This window comes from Oculina patagonica, chromosome 2 (genome assembly GCF_052425735.1).
Source record: "Oculina patagonica isolate OP01 chromosome 2, crgOcupat, whole genome shotgun sequence".
Classification (NCBI taxonomy): domain Eukaryota; kingdom Metazoa; phylum Cnidaria; class Anthozoa; order Scleractinia; family Oculinidae; genus Oculina; species Oculina patagonica.
In genome coordinates this window covers 8,523,082-8,537,951 of record NC_135759.1, presented here as the reverse complement: position 1 = coordinate 8,537,951, position 14,870 = coordinate 8,523,082, and the positions used below count along the sequence as shown (strand labels likewise).

Here is a 14,870-nt window from a genome sequence, read left to right as displayed (position 1 = left end):
AAATATTTGACTGTGCCATAATCACTTTCAGTTTCATCTAAATTAAAATAACGAACTCTGTATCCAGTTTCCAGCCTAGATTTTCGAAAAAATATTGGAACTAACTTTATGACTTTTGCTTTACATTTTTTGTTTTAATATAAGGGCAACATGGCCCACAATATAATATCATACAATTCAATGCATATGCATTATATAAACCAATGGGAAATAAAACTGTCCATAATTCATTTGAATTAGAACCTGGAATACATGTACCATACACTGAACAATACCGATAATCTATTTATCAAGAAACAAACTCTCTTTTCTTTGAAATCATCAATCATCATCATACATATCCATGCACCAATGTATTACACACCGTACTAAATGATCAGGGCCATAAGAAAAATGATAATAAAGCCTGCCTACATAATAGACATAATGTATGCCGTAAAACACTGCTGGGACCAAAAATAATAGACGTATCGTCAGCTTATATTGTCCAACTTTTCTTATTATCTCCATAAGATTTTGTGTGTCTTTCTTATGAGCGATGCCACTAAAGTTGTCAGTCGCCAAAGTAATAGGAGTAAATAAGAAGATTGTATGGAAACATGACATGATTATGACTATCACAGGTTTCACAATCCAAGAGACAAATGAAAAGTTCCAACCTTTCTTTTCTTGAATTTCCGATAAAATATCCCATAACTTAAAGCACATGCCTAGAAAGGCATTAACGAGAAACGTCACCATGAGTAGCATGTCCCAGAATATGTCGTCGTAGTTTACCTTGCCCGGAAGTTCCTGTAACATAAGGCCTACTCTGGGACCCAAAATTGCCCAAAGTCGCCTAAAGTCGCCCAAAATCGCCTTAAACCGCCTTAAATCGCCCAAAATCACCCGTAATTTTGGACAAAATAAGCTAAAATCGCCTAAAGTCGCCTTAAGTCGCCCCCAAGGCCTACTCTGGGACCCAAAATCGCCCAAAGTCGCCCAAAGTCGCCTAAAGTCGCCCAAAATCGCCTTAAATCGCCCAAAATCGCCCGTAATTTTGGACAAAATAAGCTAAAATCGCCTAAAGTCGCCTTAAGTCGCCCAAAGTTACGGCGACTTTGGGTCCCAGAGTAGGCCTAACATACACCAGCTCGACACCACCAATGGCATTTCAAATGCTACTGCTATAAATATCTGCACCATATGTATCTTTTTTGGCGTACAGTGATTGTGGTAGAAATGTTTTATCCACATTGTGAAATATGAAATCTCTGCTAAGGTACCAAGTATATAAAGTACGACATAACCACGAAATGAAGACTCATAATTATTAAATGGATCGGTACATTGATGACTGTTTTGAGGTTTAGCGAAACAAAGTCCTTTTGGACAACTTAAAGGCTGTTTATGTAAAAACAAGTTTTTAATAATAACAACTTTTATTGTACTTGTCTCCATATAAATTGGTCCTTGGCTTCAAAAGAGGATTATTTACCAACAGTGATTGCTCGTGCGAAAACTGTGGCAGAGATCATTTTAACTTCATTGGTAGAAATATAAGAAACATTTCCACTGGTGTTCTGATTTCTAAAGTCGCGTTTCAGTGGAAATGGCGATAGCATTCATCTCTTGGTGTTGAGTTGTCACAGCTAGATTAGTCATGGGAAGGGGGAGTACATTTTAGAGAGGTGATATTAACAGAGATGAGCTCATTATCCGTAACCAGAGAAACCAATGTAAACTGATTAAATATTTGTGCTATAATCACTTTCAGTTTCATCTAAATTTGAATAACGAACTCTGCAGCCAGTTTCCAGCCTAGATTTTCGAAAAAATATGGGAACTAACTTAATGACTTTTGCTTTACATTTTTGGTTTAAATAGGGTAACATGGCCCACAATATAATATCATACAATGCAATGCGTATGCATTATACAAAATCTATGGGAAATAAAAATGTAAATAATTCATTTGAATTAGAACCTGGAAAACATGTATCATACACTGAACAATAAGGATAATCTTTTAAACAAAAAAAAATTAAAGGTGGCTCGATCGGATTTTTGAGTGACGATCGCCTTTCAACTTTGAGCAACTTTTACGCCACCGTAAACAATCCGACTAAAAATCGATCAGTATAGCTGTACTAAAGAAAGATGAAAGTTTCGAATGAGATAAGTTTCATCGAAATCGGAGTAACCATAGCAACATAATGACGTCACCACCCATTTTACACGAGACCGACAAAGCAGATTCACTGAAGGCCAAAATGTTACTTGATCGGGCCTTGTTTTTGTTGTATTTTAGCCCCTGAAAACTTCATCCAAAATTTTCTCGAAAACGCTCTAATAAACATTCTTCAAATTTCGCAGACCTTGAGAAAACTATGTCAAGTCCAAGATCTAGAAGCCTTTTTTTCAAAATTATCCCTCTATTACAAGAAAATCGGTCTTGTGTAAAATGGGTGGTGACGTCATTTTGTTGCTATGGTTACTCCGATTTCGACGAAACTTATCTCATTCAAAACTTTCATGTTTCTTTAGTACAGCTATATTGATTGATTTTCAGTCAGATTGTTCACGGTGACATACAAGTTGCTCAAAGTTGAAAGGTATCGCACTCAAAAATCCGATCGAGCCACCTTAAGATCTGCCTATAATAATATATGCCGTAAAATAGTGCTGTGACCAAAAATAATAGAAATATTATCAGCCCATCTTGTCCAGCATATCTTATTATCTCCATTAGATTTTGCGTGTCTTTGTCATGAGCGATGCCGCTAAATTTATCAGTAGCCATAACAATAGGAGTGAATAAGAATATTGTATGGAAACATGACATGATTATGATCAGCACAGGTTTCACAATGACAAATAAAAAGTTCCAACTATTCTCTTCTTGAATTTCCGATAAAATATCCCACAACTTAAAGCACTTGCCAAGAAAAGCATTACCGAGAAACGTCACCAGGAGTGTCATGTCCCAAAATATGTCGTCGTAGTTAACGTCCCCAGGAAGTTCTTGTAACATACACCAACTCGATATTACCAATGGCATTTCTAATGCAATTGCTATAAATATCTGCACCATATGCATCTTCTTTGGCGTACGGTGCTTATGGTAAAAAACTTTTATCCACGCCGTGAAATATACAATCTCTGCTAAGCTACCAAGTATATAAAGTACGACATAACCACGAAATGAATCCTCATAATTATTAAATGGAGCAAAGCATTGATGATCGACTCTAAGAACAGGCCAGTTTACTTCAGTTGGCACTCTAAGGACAGTCCGGTTTCTATCAGTTGGCACTCCAACGACAGTCTGGTTTATATCAGTTGGCAGTCTAAGGACAGTCTGGTTTCTATCAGTTGCCACTCTAAAGACAGTCTGGTTTTTATCCGTTGGCACTCCAAAGACAGTCCGGTTTATATCAGTTGGCAGCAAATCCCTCCTTTTAAGCGCCTCAACAAGTGTTATAGTTTCAAACACAATTTCTGTTATCGTAAGAAGGGCAACTACGTACTATCATTGTCACGTTCGAACGACCAGCTTTGCCGATGAAGTTCGAGCAACAAGCGGTAACTGCTTCTAAAACTCTGGCGATATGCCACTTTGAAGCCATTTCTTCCACTATATAGATGTTCCTCTACTATTCACCATACAAAGCAATAACAGCGAGAATATTAGTTAAGCTACTTGTAGCCTCAATAGACCTTTTTAGCCACGGATGTAAATATTTCCCACTTCAGATTGTCAAAGTATCTACTCTGAAAACTGAAAGCGCTGAGCAAGCAGGTCCAAACAAGGAAGTTTGTGACAGTCTGTTTCAATGCGCATGTGCGCGGTCACGTATAACTTCCTTACTGTCACGCATAACATAATAACGTGACGCAGTCCGTGTGATGTTCGCCAGAGAATTGTTCCTTCATTCATTTCAACATGAATATTTTTTGAATTATAAAGAGTTAATTCTGGAGGGTAACGGCACCTGGTCAAAAATCGGACAAAAAATAAACATTGCTCAAGAAATATATTATCGCTGCTGTCACGGCGTTGTTAGAATTAAAAAAAAAAAGATCCTGGGAGAAACGAGGTCTGGGAACGAGTAGCGATGCTCTCACAACTCGGTTTTTGGACGATGATGCAACAGGTAATCTTTTCCCGCGAAATGGAAGCTATGGCAATCACGACTACCATGCCGTGGTATGGAAAGCCGTGACTGCCAAAAGCCTTTTGACTTGTAAATCCTGGTCGAACCGGCTTTCAGTAATGGCGAGTTTGAAATCGTAGGTGATCAGCTACGAAGATGCATGGGTGAATTTTACAAAGCTATGGTTGAGTTTTTTCAGGGGGTTCTTCAGTTAATGCTAGCGAGTTTTCATTTTTTCGCTAGGGAGTTTACAATTCTCGCTAGCGAGTTTTCATTTTCTCGCTGGCGAGTTTTTCAGTTCTATACCCAGGCCTTCACCTAGAAGAAAACGAGAAGTCCTGGGGGTTAGATTAAGTTTCCAATGTGGCTGGCGTTGAAAACTCCACCATTAAAGAACCCTTTTTAGCTTTATATCGACAAAGTGCCGGACTGAAGGACTTAATGGAGAAGCAAATTCTTAGTCTTTTCAGCTAGATGAAGAGGAATTATACAGTAACTTAAAGAAGTATCCAGGCGGCAAAATGAATGTAAGTTTGTCTTCGTAGAGCGAAGCTCGCTCAGTTGAATTTCACGCGTATTCTAAAATGCCAGTTCAGTTAACAGCACAATCAATTTTAACACTTCTAAATAACGATTAGTTCTCTGCTGTCGATAGAATTTTGTAATTTCCTTTTTCAAGCAAATATTGTTTTAAGTAATTTTGCGGTTTTCTGCCGAGTTTTGTAAACTTTTAAACCTGCTTTTCAATCAGAAATAAACGTCGACTCCCAACAGCACTGATCAAGATATCACTTACTGTTTCCTTAGTAGTAAATGCCCTCTGAATATATTTTATAGTAATAGAGTTGATGTTTTTGGGTGTAAAAATAATTTTGGCCCTTTTCAGAGTTCATTTTAAGCCGAGCCGCAGACAAAAATATATTTACGCCATGAACATGAACTCTATTGTTTTATCATGTGGAAAGCTAAAGGAGATATCCAATGAAATAGAGAAAGATCTCTTGACCAGTAACATAGTACTAGTGCCATTTACAGTGAAACGAACTCAACCGGGGCCACCCAACGTTTTTTAGCCAATCACAAGACAAGTTCAAAACAACAGAATTCGAGTTCCTTGGTCAGGGGACCAATCACAGTGAAGGGCAAATTTTAACTTTTCGCTTGACTAGATACGATGCGAAGGCAAGCTAAAGTGTTGTTTTACGGCAAAAAATATAATTTTGTTCATTTCGTTTACGGTTAAGGCGAAAGTCTGCCGGTAGTTTGGAACACTGGACGGAATCAACGTAAATACGTTTACCGAATTACGGCCGGGAATATATTTGAAGACTGAAAGGATTCACCGTATCACCGAATTACGGCGGGAATTTTGAAGACTTCTAAAGACTGATCGAACGAACTGAACGTAGCGAAATAAATTCACCGGCCGGTTTACGGCTTGGGATGTCGAAGACGAAAGCTTGGATAATTTACCGAATATTGCGGCCGGGAGTTTTGAAGACTGAACGGACTCAACGTAAATAAATTTATCGAATGACACATTTTCAAAAACACGGCCCGGAATGTCAAAGACAAGAGCTTAGTGTGTTTACCTCGAATTGCAGCCAACGATTTTGAACACGAAACGGACTGAGCGTAAATAAATTTACCGAATAACGGCCGGCTTAACTTGTAAAATATATTTTCCCAATGACGGCCAGGCTAGGAAGATGAAACAGACTCAAGGTAAGTTATTCAGGTTATCTACCAAATTACGGCTGGAAATATTTAAGGCGAAACCGGCTCAACACAAGTATATTTTCAATACATTATATTTACCGAATAACAGCCGCGTCTACAACTTTAGTAGCCAATCACAAGGACGAAAAAAATTCAAATTTAGTTTTTGCATGCATACCGGCAGTTGATAACGTTTGCGTTACAGTTTGAGAGTCGCGCGGAAAGTGTACCAACAATCAAACATGTCGGTGCAATTACGCATTAACCAGAGCGGAGGTCTATATGATAGTGGCCGAAATTTACCCCAGTTTATTCGTGAGAGAGTCTTAGATCTCCACCATGCAGGTTTTTCACAAAGAGGAATAGCACAGGAGCTTTCTACAAGTCGCCACTTCGTGCAAAACGTTATACGTGACTATGATGCTTTCAACTCCTCTTGTCAGCCGGTTAAAGGTCATAAAGGGCACTCTGTTCTAACGCCAGATGCCATTGAGTGTATCGAGAACGAAAAACTGATCAAACCAAGTATTTATTGTACAGAGTTGCAGAACAGGCTAGTGTTAGATGGTGTTGTCCACCCCGCCGATCTACCTCACATAAGTACTATCAGTTACCTTTTGAGAAAAGAACTCTTGATGACTAAAAAGAGAATTCATGCCGTGCCATCCGAGTCCAAAACTCAGGCAATAGAGGAGGACACAAATTTCTATCTTGACCAGGTCAGTGATTTAAACGTCAGTTCTGTGCACTTTTTTGACGAGGCTGGTGTATCAAAAACAACCATGAACAGGCGTTACGGACACGCAACTATCGGAGTTCCGGCATTTGAAGTCCAACGATGGGCGTCTAATGCCAACTATACCATAAACCTCATGCATTCTTGTCATGGAGTAGACTACGTTAGTGTCATTGATGGTGCTTCAAACGGCAATGAGCTTTTACTTTTCTTTGAGGAAGCTGTTGACATCACAAGGCGGGATGGATCTGTTATACTCGAGAGGGGTGACACAGTCATCATGGACAACTGTCCTTTTCATCACGCCAGATTTGCTGAGATGAATTTGAGAAATATGCTGGCCGAATATGGGGTTAACCTGTTGTTTCAGCCTGCTTACTCTCCGCACTTCAACACGTGTGAGCTTTGTTTCCACCAGATCAAAGCTTTCCTCAATCACCATCAGATGTTAGCGGAAAATGAAACAGAAATTGCCATCTATGAGGCCTGCAGCAGAATCTCACCGCAAAACTCGGTTTCTTATTTCAGACACTGTGGATATGTAATATAAGTTTATTTCCGAAAAGCCGGAAAAAAATTGTTGAAAAGGGGGTGTGTCAGTACGACTTCTACAAAGTTTTAAGCTTACTTTACTGGTTACAATAATAAAAAATCCTGATCAAGTGTCACATTTACGAATCATGGAAAATAAAGTGTCGATAAAATGACTTAATTTCAAGTTGTTTTGTGTTTCACATATAGCTGTATATCTCTAGAGAGCCTTGAAAGACTTGAAAGGACGGGAAAAGTATTGCGTGACAAACATGTGACTGTGTGCGTGTCAAAGGTCAACACAAAAACTAGAAAATTTGCATACTGTTTCGCACGGTGGAATGTATAGCTATTTGATTGGTCGGTCAAAGGCAAGGTCTTTCGCAGAAAATTCCCGCGCTTCTCAGTACTTGTATGTTTGCCGTCGAGTAAAATTGGAAAATGTCTGAACCGAAGTCTGAGGTTTATCTCTGGTTAAATTCTATCTCTGATGGACTTGGACTGGAAAGGTTAGCGGTAGAGTTCGAAAGCCGAGGTTTTCGAAAGACAAGCTCGCTAAAATACATCAAATTATCTGATCTTGACGTCTTGTTTCCTTCGCCTCATAAACTTCTGATGGCTGAAAAAAGAATAATCGAGACTGAACTTGAACGGCTAAAGCAAGGAAATCCTGGAAAAAACCCGAGTATGCCACCCCGAGAGCTCTTCCCGTCGCCCACGCAAAAAGGTTTCGGTGGAAGTTCAGTGTCATCTCCTTCCGCATCCAACTTGGTGTTGTACAACGTGATGCAATTGAACAACACCGGCACTGTCAGCGCAAATATTGAGAGCGAAACTGCTGAGGAGAATAAAGTCCCACAAGTTGGTAGTCAGACAAATTCTTATCTTCAGAGGCGTGAAGCCGAACTAAAGCAAGATAATGTGCTTTTAGCAACACAGATAGAAAGCGCGCGAGATTTACTGACGGAGAAAACAAGAGTAATCGAAAATTACGACAATGGTAGCACCGGGCGTCAAAAGCTGTGCACTCTTTGCCACACTGCAGGGCATAACAAGACGAAATGCCGTAATGCTCCATGTAAAGGGATTGCCTTCTGCAACAATCGAGATAAACACCCTGAAGTTAGAGCGGAGATACAGGATCTAAAGAAAGTTTTGAAAGAACTGGAGAAAAGGCAAGAAAAATCAAAGAATGAGTTCGACACTTTCAAGGCTGCAAGAGACAGGGCGTCAAGTAGTTTCTTCGCAGTGATGAGGCCAAGGTTGAGGAAGCAAAACCACATTAAATATGTCGATAGGAGCGCTTTGGATAAGGATCTCATGATCCTTAAAAGAGCAATGGGCAACAAAGTTCCTCTGGATGAAAGTAGTGATTGGGAACTACCGTACGTTATTGAACGGTACAAAAGATCGAACGTAGACACTCTTTCATTACACTGAACTTTATTCAGTCAGTCTGCTCATGGCACGTTGAACTTTCAAGAAAAGGTGGACGTTTCCTTAGCTGTATTAGCTCAACAAACCGTTTATAAGTTTATAAACGTGTCTGGTCTGTTGCGTTTTATAACATTTTCCGCTTACTAGTATGCGTGAACCTATCACATGCTTACACTGCATGTTTTGTTGAGTTTTGTCCGGCGATGAATATGTACGGTTCGAAATGTTCACCGTTGTAATTTGTTCACTAGGTACATTGTTCTTTATCTCACTGTTTTGATGTAATACACTGTCAGAGTCTGTCTCTTTGTTGACCGGTGTTGATTCAGTTGTTGTTTACTGAAAAATATATTGTATCAGGCTTGAAAAATTTAGATGCTGTGTGTTGTGTTACGTAGTATTTATTTTATCTAGTCCATCCTTATCTAGGAGTCCGTTTTACTTCAAAATTCCGAGCCATCCTCGTACATTTAAGTTTGGTCGATTTAGTCTTCGCCGTAACTTTTATAAATTCGGCAAATAATTATACTGGTTTAAGGAAAAACCGTTTCGTTCCCACAGTTTCAGGCCGCGTCAATTCGGTAAATAAATTTGTGTCGAGTCCATTTTGTCTTCATTCCAGGCCGTGATTCAGTAAATTTATTTTCGTTGAGTCTTCAAAATTCCCGGCCGCTGGGTAAATTATTTAAACTTTCGTCTTCGACATTCCAAGCCGTCTTTCGGAAAATATTGAGCCGCCCGTAATTCGGTAAATATATCAGTGCTCCAAATTACCGTCGGACTTTCGCCTTACCGTAAACGAAATGAACAAAATTATATTTTTTGCCGTAAAAACAACACTTTAGCTTGCCTTCGCATCGTATCTAGTCAAGCGAAAAGTTAAAATTTGCCCTTCACTGTGATTGGTCCCCTGACCAAGGAACTCGAATTCTTTTGTTTTGAACTTGTCTTGTGATTGGCTAAAAAACGTTGGGTGGCCCCGGTTGAGTTCGTTTCACTGTAACTGATTTTGTATTATTGTGACGCCATCAGTATCTGCCAGGTGATTTTAACAACAGTCCTCTGCTAAAGATCGAGCCCTGGTAGATGGTAACGTAATCTTCCAGTTTCCTTTCCAAGTATTCAGTTACATTACCGAGTTGTCAGCACTGTTATAAAAGATCATTCAAACCATGCAGTAAAGTAGCTCAGAAGTTCTTCGAATTCTTTTCAGGGGTTGAAGCGGAAACATGAATCATGAATCATAGCTGTAAAATTGGTAAGAATCATTGGTTGAACTGAAAAAAAAAAACGCTTGAGAAACTAAAAAACTCACTAGCGAGAAAATGAAAACTCGCTAGCGAGACAATATAAACTCACTAGCGAGAATTTCACCTAAGCGAAAATTTGTAAACTCGCTAGCGAAAAAATGAAAACTCGCTAGCGAGAAAATAAAAACTCGCTTTCGAGAATTTGTAAACTAGCTAGCGAGAAATGGAAAACTCGCTATTAAGAAAATGAAAACTCGCTGGCGAGAACTGAAGACTCCCTGAAAAAAAAAAAAGAAAAGAAAAGAAAAGAAAGAAAGAAAGAAAGAAAGAAAAAAAGAAAGAAAGAAACTCAACCATAGCTTTCTAGAATTCACTCATGTATCTTCGTAGCTGATCCCCTTTTCAATTTCAAACTCACCATTACTGAAAGCCGGTTCGATCGACCAGGATTTACAAGTCAAAAAGCTTTTGGCAGTAACGGCTTTCCATAAAAATCTCCTAGCAACGGTAAAAGTTTTTCCTACCCAGTGTTTTTATTATTCGCCATAACACCAAATGCAAATTAGTTTACCATCCAGGTCTTCTCGGTTGGATAAAAGCCTGGTTTCCCATGTGTTGCGATCGAACAACGAAAGTAGTAAACAGAATAGTAAAGAAGAGACATTAGTGGTAAGATATTGGCTTTTAATTTAGAAAAATTTCACTTATCCTATAGCTCATGCATAGACTGAACAATAACAATTTTCGCTTTATCAAGAATAAAAAAAAAATAAACTTTCTTTGAAATCATCAATCATTATCGCACATGTACCAATATATTTAACACTCACATGTAACACTACTAGCAGGACAATAATGCCTTCAAATAACAATACATGCATATGCTGTAAAATAGTGCTGGGACCAAATATAACAGATATATCGTCAGCTGATCTTGTCCAACATATCTTATTATCTCCATAAGAGTTTGCGTGTCTTTGTCATGAGCGATTCCGCTAAAGTTATCAGTAGCCCAAATAAGCGGAGTAAATAAGAAGATTGTATGGAAACATGACATGATTATGACTATCACAGGTTTCACAATCCAAGAGACAAATGTAAAGTTCCAACCTTCCTCTTCCTGACTTGCCGATAAAATATCCCATAACTTAAAGCACATGCCTAGTAAAGCATTACCGAGAAACGTCACCATGAGTATCATGTCCCAGAATATGTCGTCGTAGTTTACTTTACCCGGAAGTGCCTGTAACATACACGAGCTCGACACCACCAATGGCATTTCTAATGCTACTGCTATAAATATCTGCACCATATGAATCTTTCTTGGCGTACAGTGCCTGTGGTAGAAAATGTTTATCCACACCGCAAAATATATAATCTCTGCAGCGATACCAAATGCATAAAATGCGGCATAACCATGATATGCAACGTTATAATCCTTACTACATAGATTGGCACATCGATGATAACCTCTACAGGCATATACAGTCGATGTAAAGTTCCAATCAGCTGGCAGCAAATCCTTCCTTTTACGTGCATCAACGAGTGTTTTAGTTTCAAACACGATTTCTGTTACCGTAAGAAGGCCAACTACTGTCATTGTCACTGTCGAACGACCAGCTTTGCCGACGAAGTTCGAGCAACAAGCGGTTACAGCTGCTTCTACAACTCTGGCGATATGCCACTCTGAAGCCATGTCTTCCACTCACAAAAATGCTCTCTGCTATCCACCGTGCAGAGCGATATGGGCGAAAATATCAGTAACTTGTATCCTCAATAGACCTCTTCAGCCACGGATTTAAATATTGCCCATTTCAGATTGTTAAAGTATCTACTTTAAAAACCGAAAGCGCTGACCAAGCGGGTCCGACCAAGGAAGATTTGATAGTATGTTTCAATGCGCATGTGCGCGGACATGCATAACGTCCTGACGGTCACGCATAACATAATAACGTGACACAGATCCTGTGATGTTCTCCAGAGAACTTCTATTATTACCACTCTTCCCGTTTAGCTAAAGAGGAACTTTGTAGGTAATAGTACGATGTTGAAAAATGCATCGGTGATTGAAATTTTGTTCCTGTTGTGCTCTTTTTTTTTCCAAGCGGCACAAAAGGAAGTCCTCGGAGGTCGCTAAGGAGTACGGGAAATATTGATCTGATGAAATTTAGTCTAAACGATCCTCACTCTCATTAATAAGAGATAATAAGACAGTCTGGGATATTTGATTCTTCGAAAATCCTTCGTCATTGTTTCATTGCCGATATGAATTGATTGTCATTTTGTTCTTTTATCGCTTATTCGATAGGAGATATCTTAATTTCTTTGCAGTAATCTAAACAGAGGTAAAAGACACGTTATTTTTAGACTGCTGTGAGACTGATGCTTTAAAAGGAACTCAGAACAGTGAAAACATTTTGTGTATAACTGAATGGCTGGGTGTTTTTCAGTAATCTGCAATTTTGTAAGGACTTTTTGTGCAGTACAATGTATAAGGAAGCTTACTGAATGAATATAAACTGAGTTGTATGAGATTTCTCCTTCTCCTTCCTTCTTTCTCTCTTCTGAGAATTTTTCCCTAATTCCTGCATTGTTGCAGGAAATGCACTGAAGCACGTTCTGGTGAAGAGCTCGTACTACTTTGTTTACAAAGCAGAAAACTGTTTTGTAGGAAAGAAAGCCGACAGTGTAGTCAGTTCATCCTGGATTGCTAAAGCAGGGTTATTTATACCTAGTGACTTGAGGCTGATTAATAAAAAAATAAATTAGTATGAATTAAGGACGTTCGCGCGAATGTCTTCCCACATTGACTTTTTTAAGACAACTTTCACTACTGTGAGATTATGAGTTACAGCATGTCAGAAATGTAGAAAAAGAAAAGGAAAAATTGGGGTCACCGAATTTGTTTCGGAGATAATTTAAAAATGTTTAAAAGACCACCCTATATCTCTCAAATCGGGCATCGTTACTGTATATGGCAGCAGCCGCAAATAAATCCCTGAAAAACAGTTTTCTTTGCCCAATTTTCTTTAATGTGGAACTAATACTTTAATTGATTTAATTAGTGCAGTAGTGACGTTCCTTAAAGTAAATCTTATCATTTAGCGATCACATTTTACACCCGCCTAACATTCGCAAAAAATTTTCATGTTCATCCGAGCATTAAGACTCGGTTTCTTCTTGCGGATCCACAGTATTTCAAAGATTAAGCAATCAAGCTTGCCCTGAGACTTCATTAGTAAAGCTGCTTGCTAGGACTTCAGGTGTTTTCCGATGGCAGAGAACCGGTTCCAGCTGATAGTGTAGGACGCAAAAACTAGTTGAACTACTAGAGAGAAAACCAAGCGCGATTTGTCAAGAATATAAAAACATCTCAAATTCACGCAAAATGACATTTTATTATAGAAAGTTAATATTACTTTGGCACATTCTTGTTGCTTGATCCTGTAGTCAATACAGGTTTTCTTTCTATAATGGGTGAAAATGGATAATAATCACACAAAGTGTTTGGTAACGTTACAGATCGACGTTTACATACTAGATATATTCTCATTAAGAAGAGTCGGAAAGCAATAGCGTTTTCTATGATAGGCATTTTGAAACATTACTTTACTGAAGCCGCTTACTTTGAGTTTTACATGAAAGGCTGCATTTCTGAATAATAATTATGATCATAGCTATCTACTGATGGAATAAAAGCAGTTCAGAGCAAAGGTGTTTATGGGCATACATAGTCACAACAAACTTGGTTTTGAGGCCCGCATTTCAAACGATGTCCACTTTTGGTACATTTAAATGTGGCTAGAACTCTGCACTGAATATTCCAGTCGGCATTCATACAGCTCTGGATGAATTTAAAGGGGTTTCCCTTTTCACAAAGTACGAATGTAGTCACTACAAGAGAAAAAAAAAACAAAATTACTCACCATGACTGAAATTAACTGACTGACAAAATTACTTAGAAGGACAAAGTCTTGATTGTTACTCACGATACGCTTTATTCGGCTCCAATTAAGAGGGCTCAATATAGTTTTATAGCCTCTGGGTGGTGGTTTTGAAAATATGAGATCCGAATTCATCTTTCCCAAGTACTTCCAAACCGTGCCACAATAGTCATTACTGGTAAAGTAAATGGCTTTTATATCATAGTTGATATATTGATCGATTAAACCAAGGCTAGCAATGTTAAAACATTAGCACTATTTCTTTTTCTTTGGCCATTCCCTTTACGATGCTTCGCCGGAGCCAGTACTACAAGATAATGATTTTACTCAAGTTGCTTTTTGGGGATGTTCTTTACTAATTTCTTTTTACGGGCATCTCTGGAATTGTTGTACGAGTTGTCATGAGTTATTCGCAAACATTGACCTTTTTCTTTTACTTCCGGGAAATCAGTTCATTTTCGGTTTTTAGGCCGTACACTTTACAGCAATGTCTTGTCGCAGGAAATATCTTTAAATAACGATTTAAAAGATCACCAGATATTATTTTGGATAGAAGACAAAACAGACTCCAACAACTTACCTGTTAAAGAATTCGAAGGAACACAGAAACATGCGATGCAGGCCATAAATAGAAGAATATTGGCAGCCTTGATATCCTATAAGAAAAATTCATATGGGAAATTGATGAGTATCTATCTATCGATCACAAAAAAAAATCGCAACAGAAAATCTAAAAGCTTCGAGTATATATACTGCACTAACTAGTACGTACCATTTAGAAAGTTCTGTTGGCCTGGTGATAGTAAAAGTTTCTTTAATATGCTGTATGGGCAGACTCAAGAGAAGTCCAAGGTATTTATCTTGTTCGCTCCAAATGGCTGTGTTGTTTATTAAGAGACGGCTTTTAGTTTACTTATATAATAACTGGCCTTCCCGTGTAGCTGAAGAGGAACTTTGTAGATAGGATGATGTTGAAAAATGCATCGGTGATTGAAATTTTGTTCCTGTTGTGCTCTTTTGTTTTAAACAGCAAAAAGGAAAGTCCTTGGGGGTCGCAAAGGAGTACGGAAAAATATTGATCGGATTAAATTTAATCTGAACGATCCCCAAAGCTCAT

General features: G+C 38.5%; 1 protein-coding gene across 1 annotated transcript; it reads left to right on the top strand.

Annotated features, from left to right (window-relative positions):
• The first annotated feature begins 6,097 nt into the window (after positions 1–6,097).
• Positions 6,098–7,141, top strand: LOC144642138 (uncharacterized). The gene has a single exon (XM_078501129.1). The coding sequence runs from the start codon at positions 6,098–6,100 to the stop codon at positions 7,139–7,141; it is 1,044 nt and encodes a 347-aa protein (XP_078357255.1).
• The last annotated feature ends 7,729 nt before the right edge of the window (positions 7,142–14,870 follow it).